We start from the raw sequence: 15,406 nt of genomic DNA, 5'->3' as shown, positions 1-15,406 counted from the left end.
ATATAGCAACAATGTTAGGATTTAGAAAACATCTTCAGATATGTATTTGGCCGTGGACCCCCATCTCAAAATGTTCTGTTCCAGGGACCCCCAGACGCAAAGATTTGTAAAAAATGTTCGCTTTAAAAAAATATATATATTCAAAGATTTGCACACATTTTCAAGATGTTTAAAAAATAGCATATCTACAAGCTCATGAGCTTGTAGATCTGCTGTTTTTGAATAGCCAAAGAAATATATAGTGACCACAGATGCGTTCCCGGATTGAATGGGTTAAAGATGCCAGATTTGATTGTTTAACCCACTAAGACCTGGAACGCATCTGTGTCACTTTTTGATTTGAGCTAAAAAGATTTATTTTACACTTTGCCTATTCAAAAATAGCAGATCTGCAAGCTCATAGATCACGAGCTTGTAGATCTGCTATTTTTGAAAAATAGTGAAAATGTGTGCAAATCTTTTAATATATATTGTTTAAAGCAAACATTTTTAACTCAAATCTTTGCTTCTGGGGAACAAAATATTTTGAGATGGGGGTCGGCGGCCAAATACATATAATCTTGGGGGTCCTTGACATGAAATCACCACTGATTCAGAAAACTGTTGGGATTTAGAAGACATGTGTAGAATTGGCTTCAGATCTTAATGGTTTAATACATTTTAGGGGTCCAGTGGGATACACAGTACATAACCCATAGCCCAGAATGTAGTGTTTCCTCTGGTGCTGAGTGCTCCTAATTATTCAATTCATCAACATGGCATGTTGCAACACAGTCCGTGTGGGTGTAGGCTGTTAGGTGGAGGTCAGAGATCCATGTAGATTTGAGACGAGGGAATTCCAAAATGCTTCTTTTTTTTCATGTGATCCACGTACCTGTAGACCTCAGGGCAACAGATAAGGGACAACTTTTCACTCAATTACATATCTATGTCCATATCTAAACGACAAAAGCTGTTTCTTTTTTCATATAACTATATGGAAATGAGTAAAATTAAGAAGTTTGGAAAAGGTGACCCTGAATGGAACTGCACAGTGATGACATCACAGGGTGGAGAAAACTGCAAGTTTGTTGTACACTGTATTGCCAGTACTTGGTTCAATATTGGCTCTGAAATGAACATGGTGAATGTTCTTTTATTGTAAAAGGTTCAATTAAATGTATATTGATGAGATGAGTATCCTTGTATTTGTTAATAGGGAGTTTAGGTGAGTTTAGCAGGGTGCACTTCCTCCACTCAGATCCTGACATGACAAAACTGCTCAACTGAATGTTGGGGGCGGGGCAGATTCAGCCGTTCAACACCCTTTTCTTTCTTTTTTTATAGCCAGCATTTAACCCATTAATTCTACAAATGTCTTCTAATTCCCAACAGTATTCTGAAAAAACATATGTTTCTATATCAGTGGTGCTCAAAACTTTTTCATGTCAAGGACCCCCAAAATTATATGTATTTGGCCGCGGATCCCCATCTAAGATATTTTGTTCCAGGGACCCCCCAGAAGCAAAGAATAGAGTTAAAAACGTTTGCTTTAAACGATATATATTCAAAGATGTGCACACATTTTCACGATTTTTCAAAAATAGCAGATCTACAAGCTCGTAGCGCGGCACTCGGTGCCGCGCCTATAAGCTTGTAGATCTGCTATTTTTGAATAGCCAAAGTGTAAAATAATGCTTTTAAATGGTTGTTCCGACTCTCTCTCTTCACATGTCTCTTAGCGTGGACGTTAGTGTAATGGGGTGGTGTCAAATTTGAGGAACTAGAGTCTGGGGAGGAGTAAATGTTTCTCAGCTGCTTGCAAAGAAGAACAACCCATTCTAACTGTTGACACAAGCCCCAACCAAGTCCGCCGTTAGGGGAAGTTATTTCATGTACCTCCCACACCCCACCCGCATTATGTAACAGAGAGAGAGAGAGGGAGAGAGGATCGGATTTAGCGAGTCGATTCACACCAACTAACTGTGGTATTAGAAGTTAGAACGTGTCCTTTGACTCTGAGAGGTTACTCCATGGACCATGTTTCATCTGTGAAAAAGCACACACACCTGTGAAAGTGGCCTGAGCTAAGAATATAGCTGTGAATTCTATCAACCGAGAAGTATATCGCTGTTGTTGTTGTCGTCTGGTAGAAACCTCTCCATCTCCAAACTTTTTTGTATTTTTTTTCCTACTTGATCATACTACAGTGTCACACGACACGTTGCTTCAAATCTGCTACTTCTGGCTTTTGAATCCTGAAAAGTAACGGTTTTGGACATATGAGGTTCTCCTTCTACCCGACGATATGAGAGCACTAGCACTAATCTTCAAACGAGGTTTAATCTTCCAATCACTGCATAACGGACTGTACAGCCGCTAAACATCAGAATAAAGCAAATGACAGCTCCATGACATTTCACACATTTATTTACACGGTCACCAAGCAGAAAAGACAATGACAATGAAAACTTCAAATAAAAAAATCATAATGTACATTTTACAGCAGAACAAGGTGTATATTTGTGCTGCACATTCTCGAGTAACAGCATCCTACAGTATAACCATTAACCCATTAAGACCTGAGGCGATTCTTAAAAAATGTTTTCTAAATCCTAACAGTTTTTTTTTCAAGGTTTTTTCAAAAATAGCAGATCTACAAGCTCATAGCGCGGCACTCGGTGCCGCGCTATGAGCTTGTGTATCTGCTATTTTTGAATAGCCAAAGAAATCTAAAGTGACACAGATGCGTTCCGGGTCTTAATGGGTTACGGTTGGTGTAATATATGACGAACAACCCAATGAAACCAAACAGAATGATATGAAAAGGAATCAAAACACTACTTAGGAAGCATAGCATCTGCCTGGGCATGTCGAGCTCTGAGAACAGCAATTTAACGATAACGTACTGTACAGTAAGCATGGATTAAAGCAAAGATAACATGTCACGACTGAAAAATGTTGTCCTAATGTGCGATTTGTGACCCCCCCCCCCCAAACACACACTAGTGCGGTTTCCTAAACATCACAATATGTCAAGTTATTATGTTTTAGTCCGATTTTTCCTGCTGTTCCACAGTACATACTGGATTGAGGCTTTAAACTTTGCTTTTACAAGAAATATCCGAGACCATAAGGGTTTTATGAAAGCGGCTTCAGATCGTTGTTCTAGTTTGACCACTTTAAATGCTCTTATCTTAAAATAATAACTGAAAAAATCTACTGTACAAGCTCTCAACGCGTCTGTGACGCGTTGAGAGCTTGTAGGTACATGCTGGCTTCTATGGAATTCAAATGAACACCAAAACGCTCGCCCCAAAACAGTCGCCCCGGGGCAAATCAGGCGGCCTCGGAACGGTCACCTGGTATTCCTAAACGTAACCTCAGTAAACTATGCCTAAACCTAACCTTATTCCTAAACTTAACCTCAGCAAAACTATGCCTAACCCTAAACTTATTTCTAACCATATCATCAGTAAAAAATACAAGAACCGCTGGGGGCAAGAAATGGTCCGCGGAGAAAATGGGGGCGAGGGTGTTTTAGGGCGAGTCTTCCGGTTACCATCCAAATGACTGAAATCAAGTCGTGGCGACTGAGAACTTGAATCCATGCATACAGTAAGCTATGTGAAGACATACAGCCTGAGTGAGTAGTAAGTGTAATACTTTTGAAGTGAATAAATCCAAGTATGTATTATGTACACATACGGTGCAGTAAAATGCGTTTCCTTGGTTGTGCTCCCAACATCAAATAATGTGCGTCTGTGTGTGTGTAATCAGAATGTGGGGCTGCACAACCATTAACCCATTAAGACCTGGAACGCATCTGTGTCACTTTTTGATTCGAGCTGAAAAGCATGATTTTACACTTTGGCTATTCAAAAATAGCAGATATACAAGCTCATAGCGCGGCACCGAGAGTCAAGTTAAAGAACTTGACTTCAGTTCTTTAAGCTGTAGTTTCAAAACTATTCACTCAATCGTATTAACCAATATATCATTATTTTGCTATGATTCCCTGCTTTCATATGACATGAAAAAAATCTAATGAAAAAATGCTAGATGACAGTCTCCCAGTCAAATCTGGTCACATATACACACACACTACTTTCAGTGATCAACAAAACCAAGTTTTCTAGTAATTGAAGGGAGGGGGGGTGTAGCTGGAGGGGCCCTGTACAACTGAATCAATGGACAAACACTCCCAATCAGGCCCCATTTCTTACAGTGTTAAATCCGCAGTACACACACAAAAGCGCCATTGAGGCTGGTAGGAAAGAAAAAGGTTGTCTGTAAAAAAAAAACTCAAAATCTTTGTGTTATACGTTCTCGTAGGACATAAACCGTGCCTCTCAATTGTTCTTCTGTCAGCTTCCATTGTTGCCACAAATCGTCTCTGTCGGGATGGAAACCTCACGCGTCCAAAACTGTATTCAGATTCGGAAAATAGCTAAAGTAGAGCTCAAAACACGTCGATTCGCGCCACGCTTCGAGCTTGTGGATCTGCTACTTTTGATACTTTTGTGTGACGCTGGAGTGTGATCAAGTAGGACGTCAACCCATTAAGACCTGGGACGCATCTGTGTCACTTTTTGATTTGAGCTAAAAAAAAGCATTATTTTTACACTTTGGCTATTCAAAAATAGCAGATCTACAAGCTCGTAGCGCGGCACCGAGTGCCGCGCTATGAGCATGTAGATCTGCCATTTTAGAAAAATCGAGAAAATGTGTGCAAATTTATATATTTATATTCTTTTAAAGCGAACATCTTTAACTCAAATCTTTGCTTCTGGGGGGTCCCTGGAACAACATATTTTGAGATGGGGGTCCGCGGCTAAATAAATATCATTCTGGGGGTCCTTGACATGAAAATGTTTGAGAACCACTGATATAGAAACATAGGTTTTTCAGAAAACAGTTAGGATTTAGAAGACACTTGTAGAATCGGCTTCAGGTCTTAATGGGTTAATTTACGGAAAAAACGCAAAAAGTTAGAACATGGAGATGAGAGGTTTTCTGCCCGACAGCGACGAAATGCACTATAACCATGGTTACGTCATGGCATGATGCTCCCTCCGGAAATACATTTATTTACCATGCAGTGAGCGCCACAGGAGTCCCCAAGGTGACGGCGTGTCGTCAACGAGAGCAAAAGCTCAGCAGGAAACCAAACCATCTAAACGTAGCTCCAGTCAGCATGACCGAACCGACCGTACCCATCATCAACTAACCTTTTACAACCCCTCTTTGATTTCTCCCAGATCCACTGACATAAAAAATAATGAAGGTCTCTTTAAGCTCTCCAGTGCGGTTTCTCCTACAAAAAAGGTCTTCCAGCAAGATGAGTGGAGGAGGAGGGTGAATGGAAACGGAACTGTGGGTACCGTAGCCTCCTTGACCAGGGCGAAAAACACATCCTGCCTGCTTTAGTCTGATGATGGGATGACGGATATGTTGTTGTTGCAGACAGAGGAATATACAGGAAGCTTGAGCAGGCGAGACATGCTGAGAAGAAGTGACATGGACAGTCATAGGGCATAGCAGTGGCGGCCATTTTCTGGTTCCACTTCAAAATACTCAATGCATTTTTCCCATTGACATTTACAAAAATATTTATATAAATTAATTTAAGCCTAGAATCAAGCCATCCAGGGTCCTGGTGACTCATTTTTTTCTGTGATTGTATTTTATTTTATATTTAATGATATGATATACTATATTTAATAAATACCCTTTGTTTTGCCGTTTTCAAAAATGTTTTTTCACAGAATCAAACGTTTTATGGTCATGAGTCACCAGGACCCTGGATGGCTTGATTCTAGGCTTAAATGAATTGATATAAATATTTTTGGAAATGTCAATGGGAAAAATGCATTGAGTATTTTGAAGTGGAACCAGAAAATGGCCGCCACTGCTATGCCCTATAGCGGTGGCGCGCAGGCCAGAACATTGGAGGGCAACGCAGCACTGTCCATCCAGCCAACCAACCAACCAACCGGGTCCACCACACACACACACTACAGAGGTCAGATGTAGAGAGAACCGTCGGCCGGCCCAACGTAGCCGACCCCTATTAGCAGTACGTCTATTAAGGTCCAGATACCCAGGCCTCCGAAGCTGAACAGCTTGCCCAGGCCTTCCCTCCACTGGCCCAGGTAGAACCGGTCGGCTCCGAAACCACCCAGTGTTATACTATAAGAGATAAGACAGAAAAATCAGTGACGCCCTCAGACCGATTACGACAAAATAAAATCTCACGACTGATGACTGACTAATGTGTGAATTGTGAAACAGTGTGAGAGGAACACCCCCAAGACTAGCACTGCCTGATTTCTAAACAATTAACACCTGGCTGCGGGATTTAATGTCATTTTTGAAACTTGAAAAGATTAAATTTGCTGTCCGCGGCTCGGTTGAAATTTTTTATAAACACTGGCAGCCTCTCATCTCTCACTTTGATGCATTACAGAACATTCCACTTGATTAGACGTGATTAGATGGAACATCTGAAATCTGGGGGTGTGGGTTGTGAGGTACTTGCGACACACAAGGCGCATGCAACATTTGAGGATGAGTCAATATGCTGGTTTCACTCTTTCCTTTTATTTCTCTTCTCTCTTTCTCTTTTCCTTCTTTTTCTCTCTTTTCCTTTCTTCTGTTCTCAATGCTTTCTCTTCTAGTTTTCCCTTCCCCCGTCTTTTAATTTTAAGGGGTGGACAGGTGGGTGGGGAGGTAGGGAAGGGGTACTAGGAAGTAGGAGGATAGCTGAAGGGTACGTTTTTAAAAAAAATAGAAAAACCACAAGAAAGCACTGACCTTGGAACCACTGGTAAACTACCGGTAACTGTAACTATGCAAAGTCATGAAATATGTATTCACATATATAATGAACTATGTAATATATTGTATATCATGAACTACGTACTCACATATATAATCACGTGATGTATCATTGCAAAATTGTGGAATAAAACTTAAATATATAAAAAAAAAAAAATTAACACAATGTTAATTATGTAAAATTATGATGTTTTTGTAATACTATGAAATATCAGAGACCATTAGAATTTTATGGAAAATGATTCTAAACGGCCCCCCCGACGGCTGGCGTAGTGGTCCGGGCACCTAGGCTGTTAATGCAGCCTGACAGCGTGTCGAAAATAGCCCATCTATAAGCTCTAAATACGTCGCGGATGCATTGAGAGCTTGTAGCAGCGCAACATGCTTTCATTTACTGAAAGTTTGGAAAACAGAAAGGAGACACTGACAAGGTCTTGGCAGGATAAGGACTCAGTCCTCCTACGACAGCTGTGAGATTTCATAACCAACCATCAGTGAAACCTTCTCTTGTCTTGGTTTAAGTCTGCGTTTAGGTGGATAAATGGAAACATGTGCACTTTTACATGGAAAATAGCGATAATGTTTTAATTATGTTTAAGATAATGTGATTATGTGTAAGCTATGGTAACAGTGGATACAACTAAGGCTGGTGTTACAGGTTTAAGTGATACCCCATCACTTGTTTTTCCAGGAGAGCTCCTGGTGCATTGCCATTAGTACATAGCGAGTCCCACTAGGGCCGGTTTTGGACAGAGAACCGGCACAACAGTGTGATATCCAACTTTAATCAAAAGTTGGATGTCTGAGGGAGTTTTAGTTCTAAACCTGGCCGGTCATATAACACTTGTGTCATTTGTGGTTACCTGAGTGCTAGTGCAGTCGACCACTTGTATCCTCCAGTCCAGTTGCAGTATAAACGTTTAGGAAAATCTCTTTTACCTACAGAGTACAGTAAGCAAAAGAGGGCAGTGAAAAGACACATGAATAACACATGCCAGCTGTGAAAGGAGTAGGCAAGAGGTTAGAAAAGTGCCGTTGTAAAACTGAACATTGCCAAAACAATGAGCAATTAGAGCATACGTGGGCAACTGGCGGCCCGGGGGCCACATGCGGCCCGCAGGTTAATACCGGAATACTGATATATTATTGATTTCAGCTGTTTACAATTCCAAACATGCAAACATGACCCACTTTAATTACTTCAGTCTATATTAGTAGCTTAATGACTAGTATTAAAATTCTATTGTCTGTTTTATGTCCAATGTATTTGTATTTGTATTTAAGTTCAAATGCATTTGAAATTAAATACAAATGTTACTTTTCAGGATTCTAATTAAAAAAATAGCGAAAACAAATTCAGGATTCCAATTAAAAAATAGTAGATCTACAAGCTCAAAACGCGTCGCAGTGCGACGCGTTTTGAGCTTGTAAGATCGGCTATTTTTGCTACTTTTGTGTGAATTCGAATGGTAAATGGTACGGCATTAATTTACAAAAAAAGTTAAAATACGGAGATAAGATGAATGCAATGTGGCCCTCTGGAGTGAGTGTGGAAATATAGTGGCCCTCTCCATCATCAAAGTTGCATCACTCCTGAATTAGAGGAAAGTAACACCTATTCTGCTGCTCATGTCACTAGACCTGTCACAATTATTATTACATATTTGCAATAATTTGAGATCATTGCATTTTCTTTGCATAATCGTCATAATCATTTCCATGTTGAAAAGTAGTGGAACTAACAGATCTACAAGCTCAAAGCGCGTCAAGATTAGGGTTGCCAACAGTCCCGTATTAGCCGGGACGCCCCGTATTTGAGCCAAAAGGGGCGTATCCCGTACGGGACTTTGTTTGTCCCGGACTCCGGTGTAAAGGGAAAAATAAAAAATATATTTCTGTTTGCGCACACTGCAGTGTCTGGCTGCGTGTTTGTGTGCTTTATGAGATGGGCGCTAGGACCGCTCAGTTGACAGGGCAGGCACAGTGCTCGCACGAGTGCTTGTGTGTGTGTGTGAGATTTTCTCCGGTGGGAACGGCATCATTGTTTGTGTGGCATGTCAGCCTGTTCCCAACCCTAACCCTAACCCTAAAACCGAAATAAAGTAACAAAAAAAAGTAACTTTATCCGCGGGAAACCCGAAAAAAATCGCGCACGGGGGAACCATGCACGCGCGCTGCCCGTTTCTCCAGTTCTGGATGTTGGCAACCCTAGTCAAGATGTGACGCGTTTTGAGCTTGTGGATGGCTATTTCCACTACATAAAGTACAAACTTATTAAATTATGTACGTTGTTTGTCATATCTGCACCTTTTGTTTACGAAGCCTAAGAGCCAAACAAAAAATGATTTTTTAAATTCATATTGTTCCAATGTTTCAACGACAGAAACGCAATTAAATCGCTAATCGCATTTATTAAATCGCAGAAAAAAATCATAATCGTGACAGCCCTACATGTCATATGCCCTTTTACAAACTGCTCTTATCTGTCAAGAGGCTAGACACCCCTTTATACAGTAAACAACAATAAAACAAGCTTTTACAGAGAAGAAAACAATCACCTATTCACAGTAACTAACACCAGTATCCCTTGTGCGATTAACCCATTAAGACCTGGAACTGTGTCATTTTTAGATTTGAGCTAAAAAGCATTATGTTACACTTTGGGCTATTCAAAAATAGCAGATATACAAGCTCATAGCGCGGCACCGAGTGCCGCGCTACGAGCTTGTATATCTGCTATTTTTGAAAAATCGTGAAAATGTGTGCAAATCTTCTGAATATATATATTTTTAAAGCGAACATTTTTAACTCAAATCTTTGCTTCTGGGGGGTCCCTGGAACAAAATATTTTGATGGGGGTCTGGGGCCAAATACACATAGTTTTGGGGGTCCTTGACATGAAAAAGATTGAGAACCACTGATATAGAAACATAAGTTTTTCAGAATACTGTTGAGATTTAGGAGACATGTAGAATCAGCTTCAGGTCTCAATGGGTTAAATGGACGTGAGAACATGGAGCATTACCTAAACAGTGCACGTGGTCCAGCACCACACAGGTGGCGTTGTAGCGCCTGCGTGGACAGGACACCGTCATACAGCTGGGCGAGTTGGAGCAGCGGTACAGAGACGGCTCCAGCTGCCAGCAGAACTGACAGGTGACGGACAGGGAGAAGTTGGCCTGCTGCTGCTGTCCCGACTCCACCTGCAAAATAAGGGAGCAAACGTCATGTCAGTCACACCACCGTACAGCAATTCCTCAGCATTTGTTCTCCATACATACAGGTATATTTAATAAAGATTGATTAAAGGATGAAATATTAATCCATTAACCCATTGAGACCTGAAGCCGATTCTACATGTCTCCTAAATCCCAACAATTTTTGGAAAAACGTATGTTTCTATATCAGTGGTGCTCAATCTTTTTCATGTCAAGGACCCCCAAAATGATATGTATTTGGCCGCGGACCCCCATCAAAATATTTTGTTCCAGGGACCCCCCAGAAGCAACGATTTGAGTTAAAAATGTTCGCTTTAAAAATATATATATTCAGAAGATTTGCACACATTTTCACTATTTTTCAAAAAATAGCAGATCTACAAGCTCGTAGCGCGGCACTCGGTGCCGCGCTATGAGCTTGTAGATCTGCTATTTTTGAATAGCCCAAAGTGTAAAATAATGCTTTTTAGCTCAAATCAAAAAATGACACAGTTCCAGGTCTTAATGGGTTAAGACCGGGAACGCATCTGTGTGTAATTTTTCAGATTTCTTTGGCTATTCAAAAATAGCAGATCTACAAGCTCATAGCGCGGCACTCGGTGCTGAGCTTGAAAATTCGTGACTTTTTTTGCAAATCTTTGAATATATATATATATATATATTTAAAGGGAACATTTGTAACTCAAATCTTTGCTTCTGGGGGGTCCCTGGAACAAAGTATTTTCAGATCTTGACATGAAAAAGAGAACCACTGATATATAGCAACTTATATAAGTAAAAAAAGAAAAAAGAAACTGTTAGGATTTCGAAGACATTTCTAGAATCCCCAGAAGCTTAAAAATAATAATAATTAAAGATATATATATAATCAAAGATTTGCAATTTCTTTACGATTTTTCAAAAACAGCAGATCTACAAGCTCATCTGCTAGTTTTGAATAGCCAAAGAAATCTAAAAATTACACATTTAGTCGTTATGCCAATTTAATCCTCCCCACACACACACACTTGTCACTGCTGTTGTATCCTACTGACACACCTACCAGTGAGGAGCCCCCATCAGGAGGACGAAGAGCCTTCATCCTAATCCTCCCGCCCAACGCTCCCCGCTGACAGGTGCTGCCCCAGCCTGTAGGAGTTCGTGCAGTGACAAATATCACCCTCCCCGCCCCGGTGCTGTTCGTGTACAGCAGACGCTCGACAAAGCCGGATGCACCACGGTGGATTCGAACCCACAACCCTCGCCGTGGTGGGCAGGCGCTTAACCACTGCGCCACCTGACTAGAGCCCTACCTATATACTGCATCAGTGTCGCCGATATATCGGTCATTACTTGACGTTTTTGTCAACATCGGTATCAACAGTTATGCAGCCGATATGTCCCCATTTCTTTTTTTTAACCACTTTCAGTCTCTATACTTTGGGCATGTCATTCTTGGTGAAATAATAGCCAATCTACAAGCTCATAGATTGGCTATTTGTGATTTATTTGGATTAAGGTTTAAATATAATCAGGGTTCCCACACATTTTTACCACTGAATTTCCAAAACTTTTCCAAGACATTTCCAGAATATTTAACCCAATTTCCAGGCCTGTAGAACAATCATTCAGCACAATAATGAGTCTCTTACTCATATGTGCAATGCCCAAAGACAGGCAGTGTAGCAAAAATAAACCATAGAATGGTACAATTCCATTTTCGTGCCAAATTTACTAACTACGCATCACGCTGCAGCACATTGTGAGCTTGTAGATCTGTTATTTTTGTCACGTCCGGTATACAATAGGCTGCAATCACGCAGCCCGTTCGGATATTTTTATATATATATACACACAACATATTTTGTGTAATGTTGTAGATGTTTTGGAAGAAAATTGTATTAACAAAATCAATAGCCAAAAACAATACATAGCCAAATATTTTTCCAGGACCCTTGATGAATTCCAGGACCCTAGACAAATTCCAAATCTTTTCCAGAACTGGAGAAAGATTTTTCTAATTTCAAAATATTTCCAGGAATTTCATGACCGTGGGGACCCTGTATAATACATTCTAGTTAAAAAAAGAAACTTCAAGCAAATCAAAGTTTTCGGCATTCGGTGGTCTAGGACTCTCTAAAATCGATATCGGCATCGGACACAAAATGCTGGCATCGATCGGGCCCCTGAGCGCCAAAAAGAACACGCTATTTTATCTGAGCCATGATCTCACCACACAGTGGACTCCTGCTTTTGGACTGCAGGTGAAGGAGGCCGTCTTCCCGTAGCTGCAGTTGTGATGGAAGAGGCAGTTGATGCAGTCGGCTGGCAGTCGACTGCACAGACCCCCGCTGGGACACTTAGCGGTGTAGCTCTCCTCATCTGTGGGAGATGCTGGGCGAGGAAACAACAACGTCAAAGGGAGTTCGTTAAAAGGAACATAGCTCTTTTTATATGGCTGTTAGCCACAAGCAACTTAGATGCTATAATGCTATCTGACGTCTAAGTCAGGGGTCTTCAACCTTTTCAGGCCAAGGACCCCCTAACTGAGAGAGAGATGAAGCAGGGACCCCCACTATATATTACATACATTTTGTTGCAGATTAAAGCTTTTCATAGATGTTGTATTCATGTTAATGTGTATTTTCAGACATTTAACTACTTGAACCGTCAATACTTAGTAAACTTTCACTCTGTACTTAGTCTGCTCTTTTTCCCCTCTTTGCCGAAAATAGCAGATCTACAAGCTCACAACGCCTTGCAGCGCGAGGCGTTGTACCTCATAAGATGTCTACGGTGCATTTTTATGAAACAAAAACTCGACAGATAGAAAGAGGATATCCCACGCTTTCCGTACAGCTGCAATATTTGTGAGTTTAACGTGGTTTAACTTGTAAGTCGTCCTTCACTGCCAAGGATGACTTTTACAACTTTTTTTCCAAAGGCCCACACTGCCACGGACGATTCTTTTTGGGGGGGTTTCCACTAGATGGCGCTCTTCGCTAACAGATGAGTGACCATTTCATCCCCAGATGCACACAGAACCAGGAGATCACGTGATTCCAAGATTTACTGCTCCATTCACTTCCTGGTTAACGTATTTGGGAAATCGCCTTTATCTCGCCTCCCGTGTTTTACCATGTATTTTTGACATGTTATTTTCAACAGCCTATAACAAGCGATGGGTCGCAATAAAAACTTTTTTCCTTGGCGGAAGCACAGTGAAACCCTCCGTGATTACCACCGATCAGAGGATCGATCATATTGGAGATAAATATTCTGTGACTACTTGAAAAGGTAAGAAAATCGATGGCAGTGGCTGCACGTAGACATAAATAAGTCTGGCAGTGAAATACTTAATATAATCAGATAGGACTTTTCGGTTTCAATCAATGGGCCGTCAAGGGTTGGTATTGCGACTTAAGACGCCAAATAGCATTATAGCATCGTAATATTGCTTGCAGCTTGGCTGTGAGGAATGAGCAGAGAGTTGTACCGGAGGCAGCTGCAGGAACCACAGGGCTGGTGATGACAGGACTGTGGTGGGGGGCATCCCGGGTGTAGGGGGGCTCCGGACCCACATGAGAGCTCAGATAGCCTAAAAACACACAACACAAACAACAGTCAATCGTCACTTAACCTAAAAAGAAAACCCTCCATACTGACAACAGCATCTACCCAGAGAGTACACATCTGACACACCTATCAGTTAACTACTATGATTGATTGATTGATTGATTTATTGATTGAATACTTAATCAACAGTTTGCTCAAAGTCCAGGGGTGCACGATAATGCTAAAAGGATAACACAAAAAGCCCTGAGGGCTTGTTTCCATTGTGATCCTGTGTATTCATTCAATTCATCAAGACGTTTCGATGAATTGAATACACAGGACGCAATGGAAACAAGCCATATAGTGCTTTCTCTTGGGGTTTTAATCCTTTCAGCATCCTTTTGTATAGAACTGTACTTTCTGTGCTTTTTTTTGGTGCAAACTATTAACAATTCAAGAAATCATCAATACTAGGAGCAGTAGGCGGGGGGGGGGGGGGGTCATTTCAGGGGAAAATAGCTGATGTACAAGCTATCAACGCGTGTAAATCAGTACTTTAAGGCAGTAACAGTAAATAAGGAGGATTAGGCAATACGCAGAAAATAGATAATGACCCTTATAATGACCCTTACAGACGTCCATCTAAGAGCTGTTCCAGGCAGAACTGTAATAGACATCAAAGCTATTCATTGTTGTGTTTACAACGTTAGCCAGCAGCTAGTGGGCAGTGTTGCCGTGTCCGCTTACTATAAGCGACTTTGGTTGGGCTTGTTTTTCTGTAAAGTCGCTTGTAAATATATTAGTTGTTGCGGCGGGTTGTGTTTTTTTGGGCTCGTTTCTTAATGTTGTATAAACCAGAGTTTCTAAAACATTTTCATGTCAAGAAGGACCCCCCAAATGAATACGTATGTGTGCCAGGATCCCGCCCCATTCAAGATTTGTGTTGCTAAAATGTTTAAAAATATAACAAAAATGTTTCAAGATGTTTTAAAAAAACAAATAAAATAAAATAACGCGTCGCATCGCGTTGTGAGCTTGTAGATCTGTTATTTTCGATTAGCAAGGGCTCCTTGCTTCTTTTGGGCTTGTTTTCATAGACCTGGTTGCTTATTTCTCTCGCAGAAAAACCTGGCAACACTGCCAAGCAGTGCAACTCAGTGTAAAAACCAACCAGTCAAAGCTAGCATGTTAGCTAGTGGTAATAAACTGGTGATAATGTTCATGTTTGTATTAAAAACCAAGCATAAACCCTACCGTTAACACACTGTAGGAACAGGTCCAGGAATAGCAGTGTGATGATGCCCTGGGCCTTCACACAGCGTCCTCTGTCTGGTCTCCAGATCTGACAGATTGTGGCCATTGTTGTTTTCTGGAGATCCAGTAGATCTCTGTCTGCTCTCTGCTATGAGGCTAGCTGGGCAGGGTTGCCAGATATCGGGAGAGAAACAAGCCAACCAGGTGTATGAAAACAAGCCCAAAAGAAGCGACTATTAATAGGCCACTTTGATTAAATCAAATTAATATTTGAAAATAGCAATGTTTCAAAAACATTTTTTTTGTAAATAGTAGATCTACAAGCTCACAACGCGTTGCGAGCTTGTAGATCTACTATTTACAAAAAAAAAATGTTTTTGAAACATTCTATCTAGACAACACAAATCTGGTACAGGGCTCATGCCCTGGCACAAAACATTTTCAGATGGGGGACAAATCAGATATATTTTAATTTCAATTTGGCACCACTGGTTTAATATCAATAATATTATTTTGGAAACAAGCCCAAATAAGCAACTACACTTTAGAAACAAGCCCAAAAAGCCCACCAAACACCAATA

General features: G+C 40.9%; 1 protein-coding gene across 2 annotated transcripts; it reads right to left on the bottom strand.

The window, feature by feature from the left end:
* Positions 1-3,746: 3,746 nt before the first annotated feature.
* tm2d3 (TM2 domain containing 3) lies at positions 3,747-14,986 on the bottom strand. Of its 2 annotated transcripts, none has more exons than XM_084076481.1 (6): positions 14,826-14,986; positions 13,513-13,614; positions 12,250-12,410; positions 9,845-10,022; positions 7,683-7,758; positions 3,747-6,171 (listed from the first exon to the last, which is right to left on the bottom strand). In XM_084076481.1, exons 1-6 carry the CDS (start codon positions 14,929-14,931, stop codon positions 6,006-6,008), a joined length of 789 nt encoding a protein of 262 aa, XP_083932607.1. In that variant the 5' UTR covers positions 14,932-14,986; the 3' UTR covers positions 3,747-6,005. The 2 variants fall into 2 exon arrangements, with proteins under 2 accessions (XP_083932607.1, XP_083932608.1); XM_084076482.1 differs by having other exon boundaries at positions 12,253-12,410.
* Between the last annotated feature and the right edge of the window lie 420 nt (positions 14,987-15,406).

The sequence above is a fragment of the Gymnoscopelus microlampas genome, assembly GCF_963454915.1.
Source record: "Gymnoscopelus microlampas genome assembly, chromosome: 1".
Lineage (NCBI taxonomy): Eukaryota > Metazoa > Chordata > Actinopteri > Myctophiformes > Myctophidae > Gymnoscopelus > Gymnoscopelus microlampas.
This window is presented reverse-complemented; position numbering and strand designations above follow the sequence as displayed.

Excerpts from the sequence above, each read along its gene's own strand:
- tm2d3 (XM_084076481.1), bottom strand. The coding sequence starts at position 14,931 with ATGGCCACAATCTGTCAGATCTGGAGACCAGACAGAGGACGCTGTGTG. Across the intron at positions 12,411-13,512 it reads GGTTCCTGCAGCTGCCTCCG|CATCTCCCACAGATGAGGAG; the intron begins GTACAACTCTCT and ends TTCCTCGCCCAG. Across the intron at positions 6,172-7,682 it reads TCGACTGCACTAGCACTCAG|TATAACACTGGGTGGTTTCG; the intron begins GTAACCACAAAT and ends TATCTCTTATAG.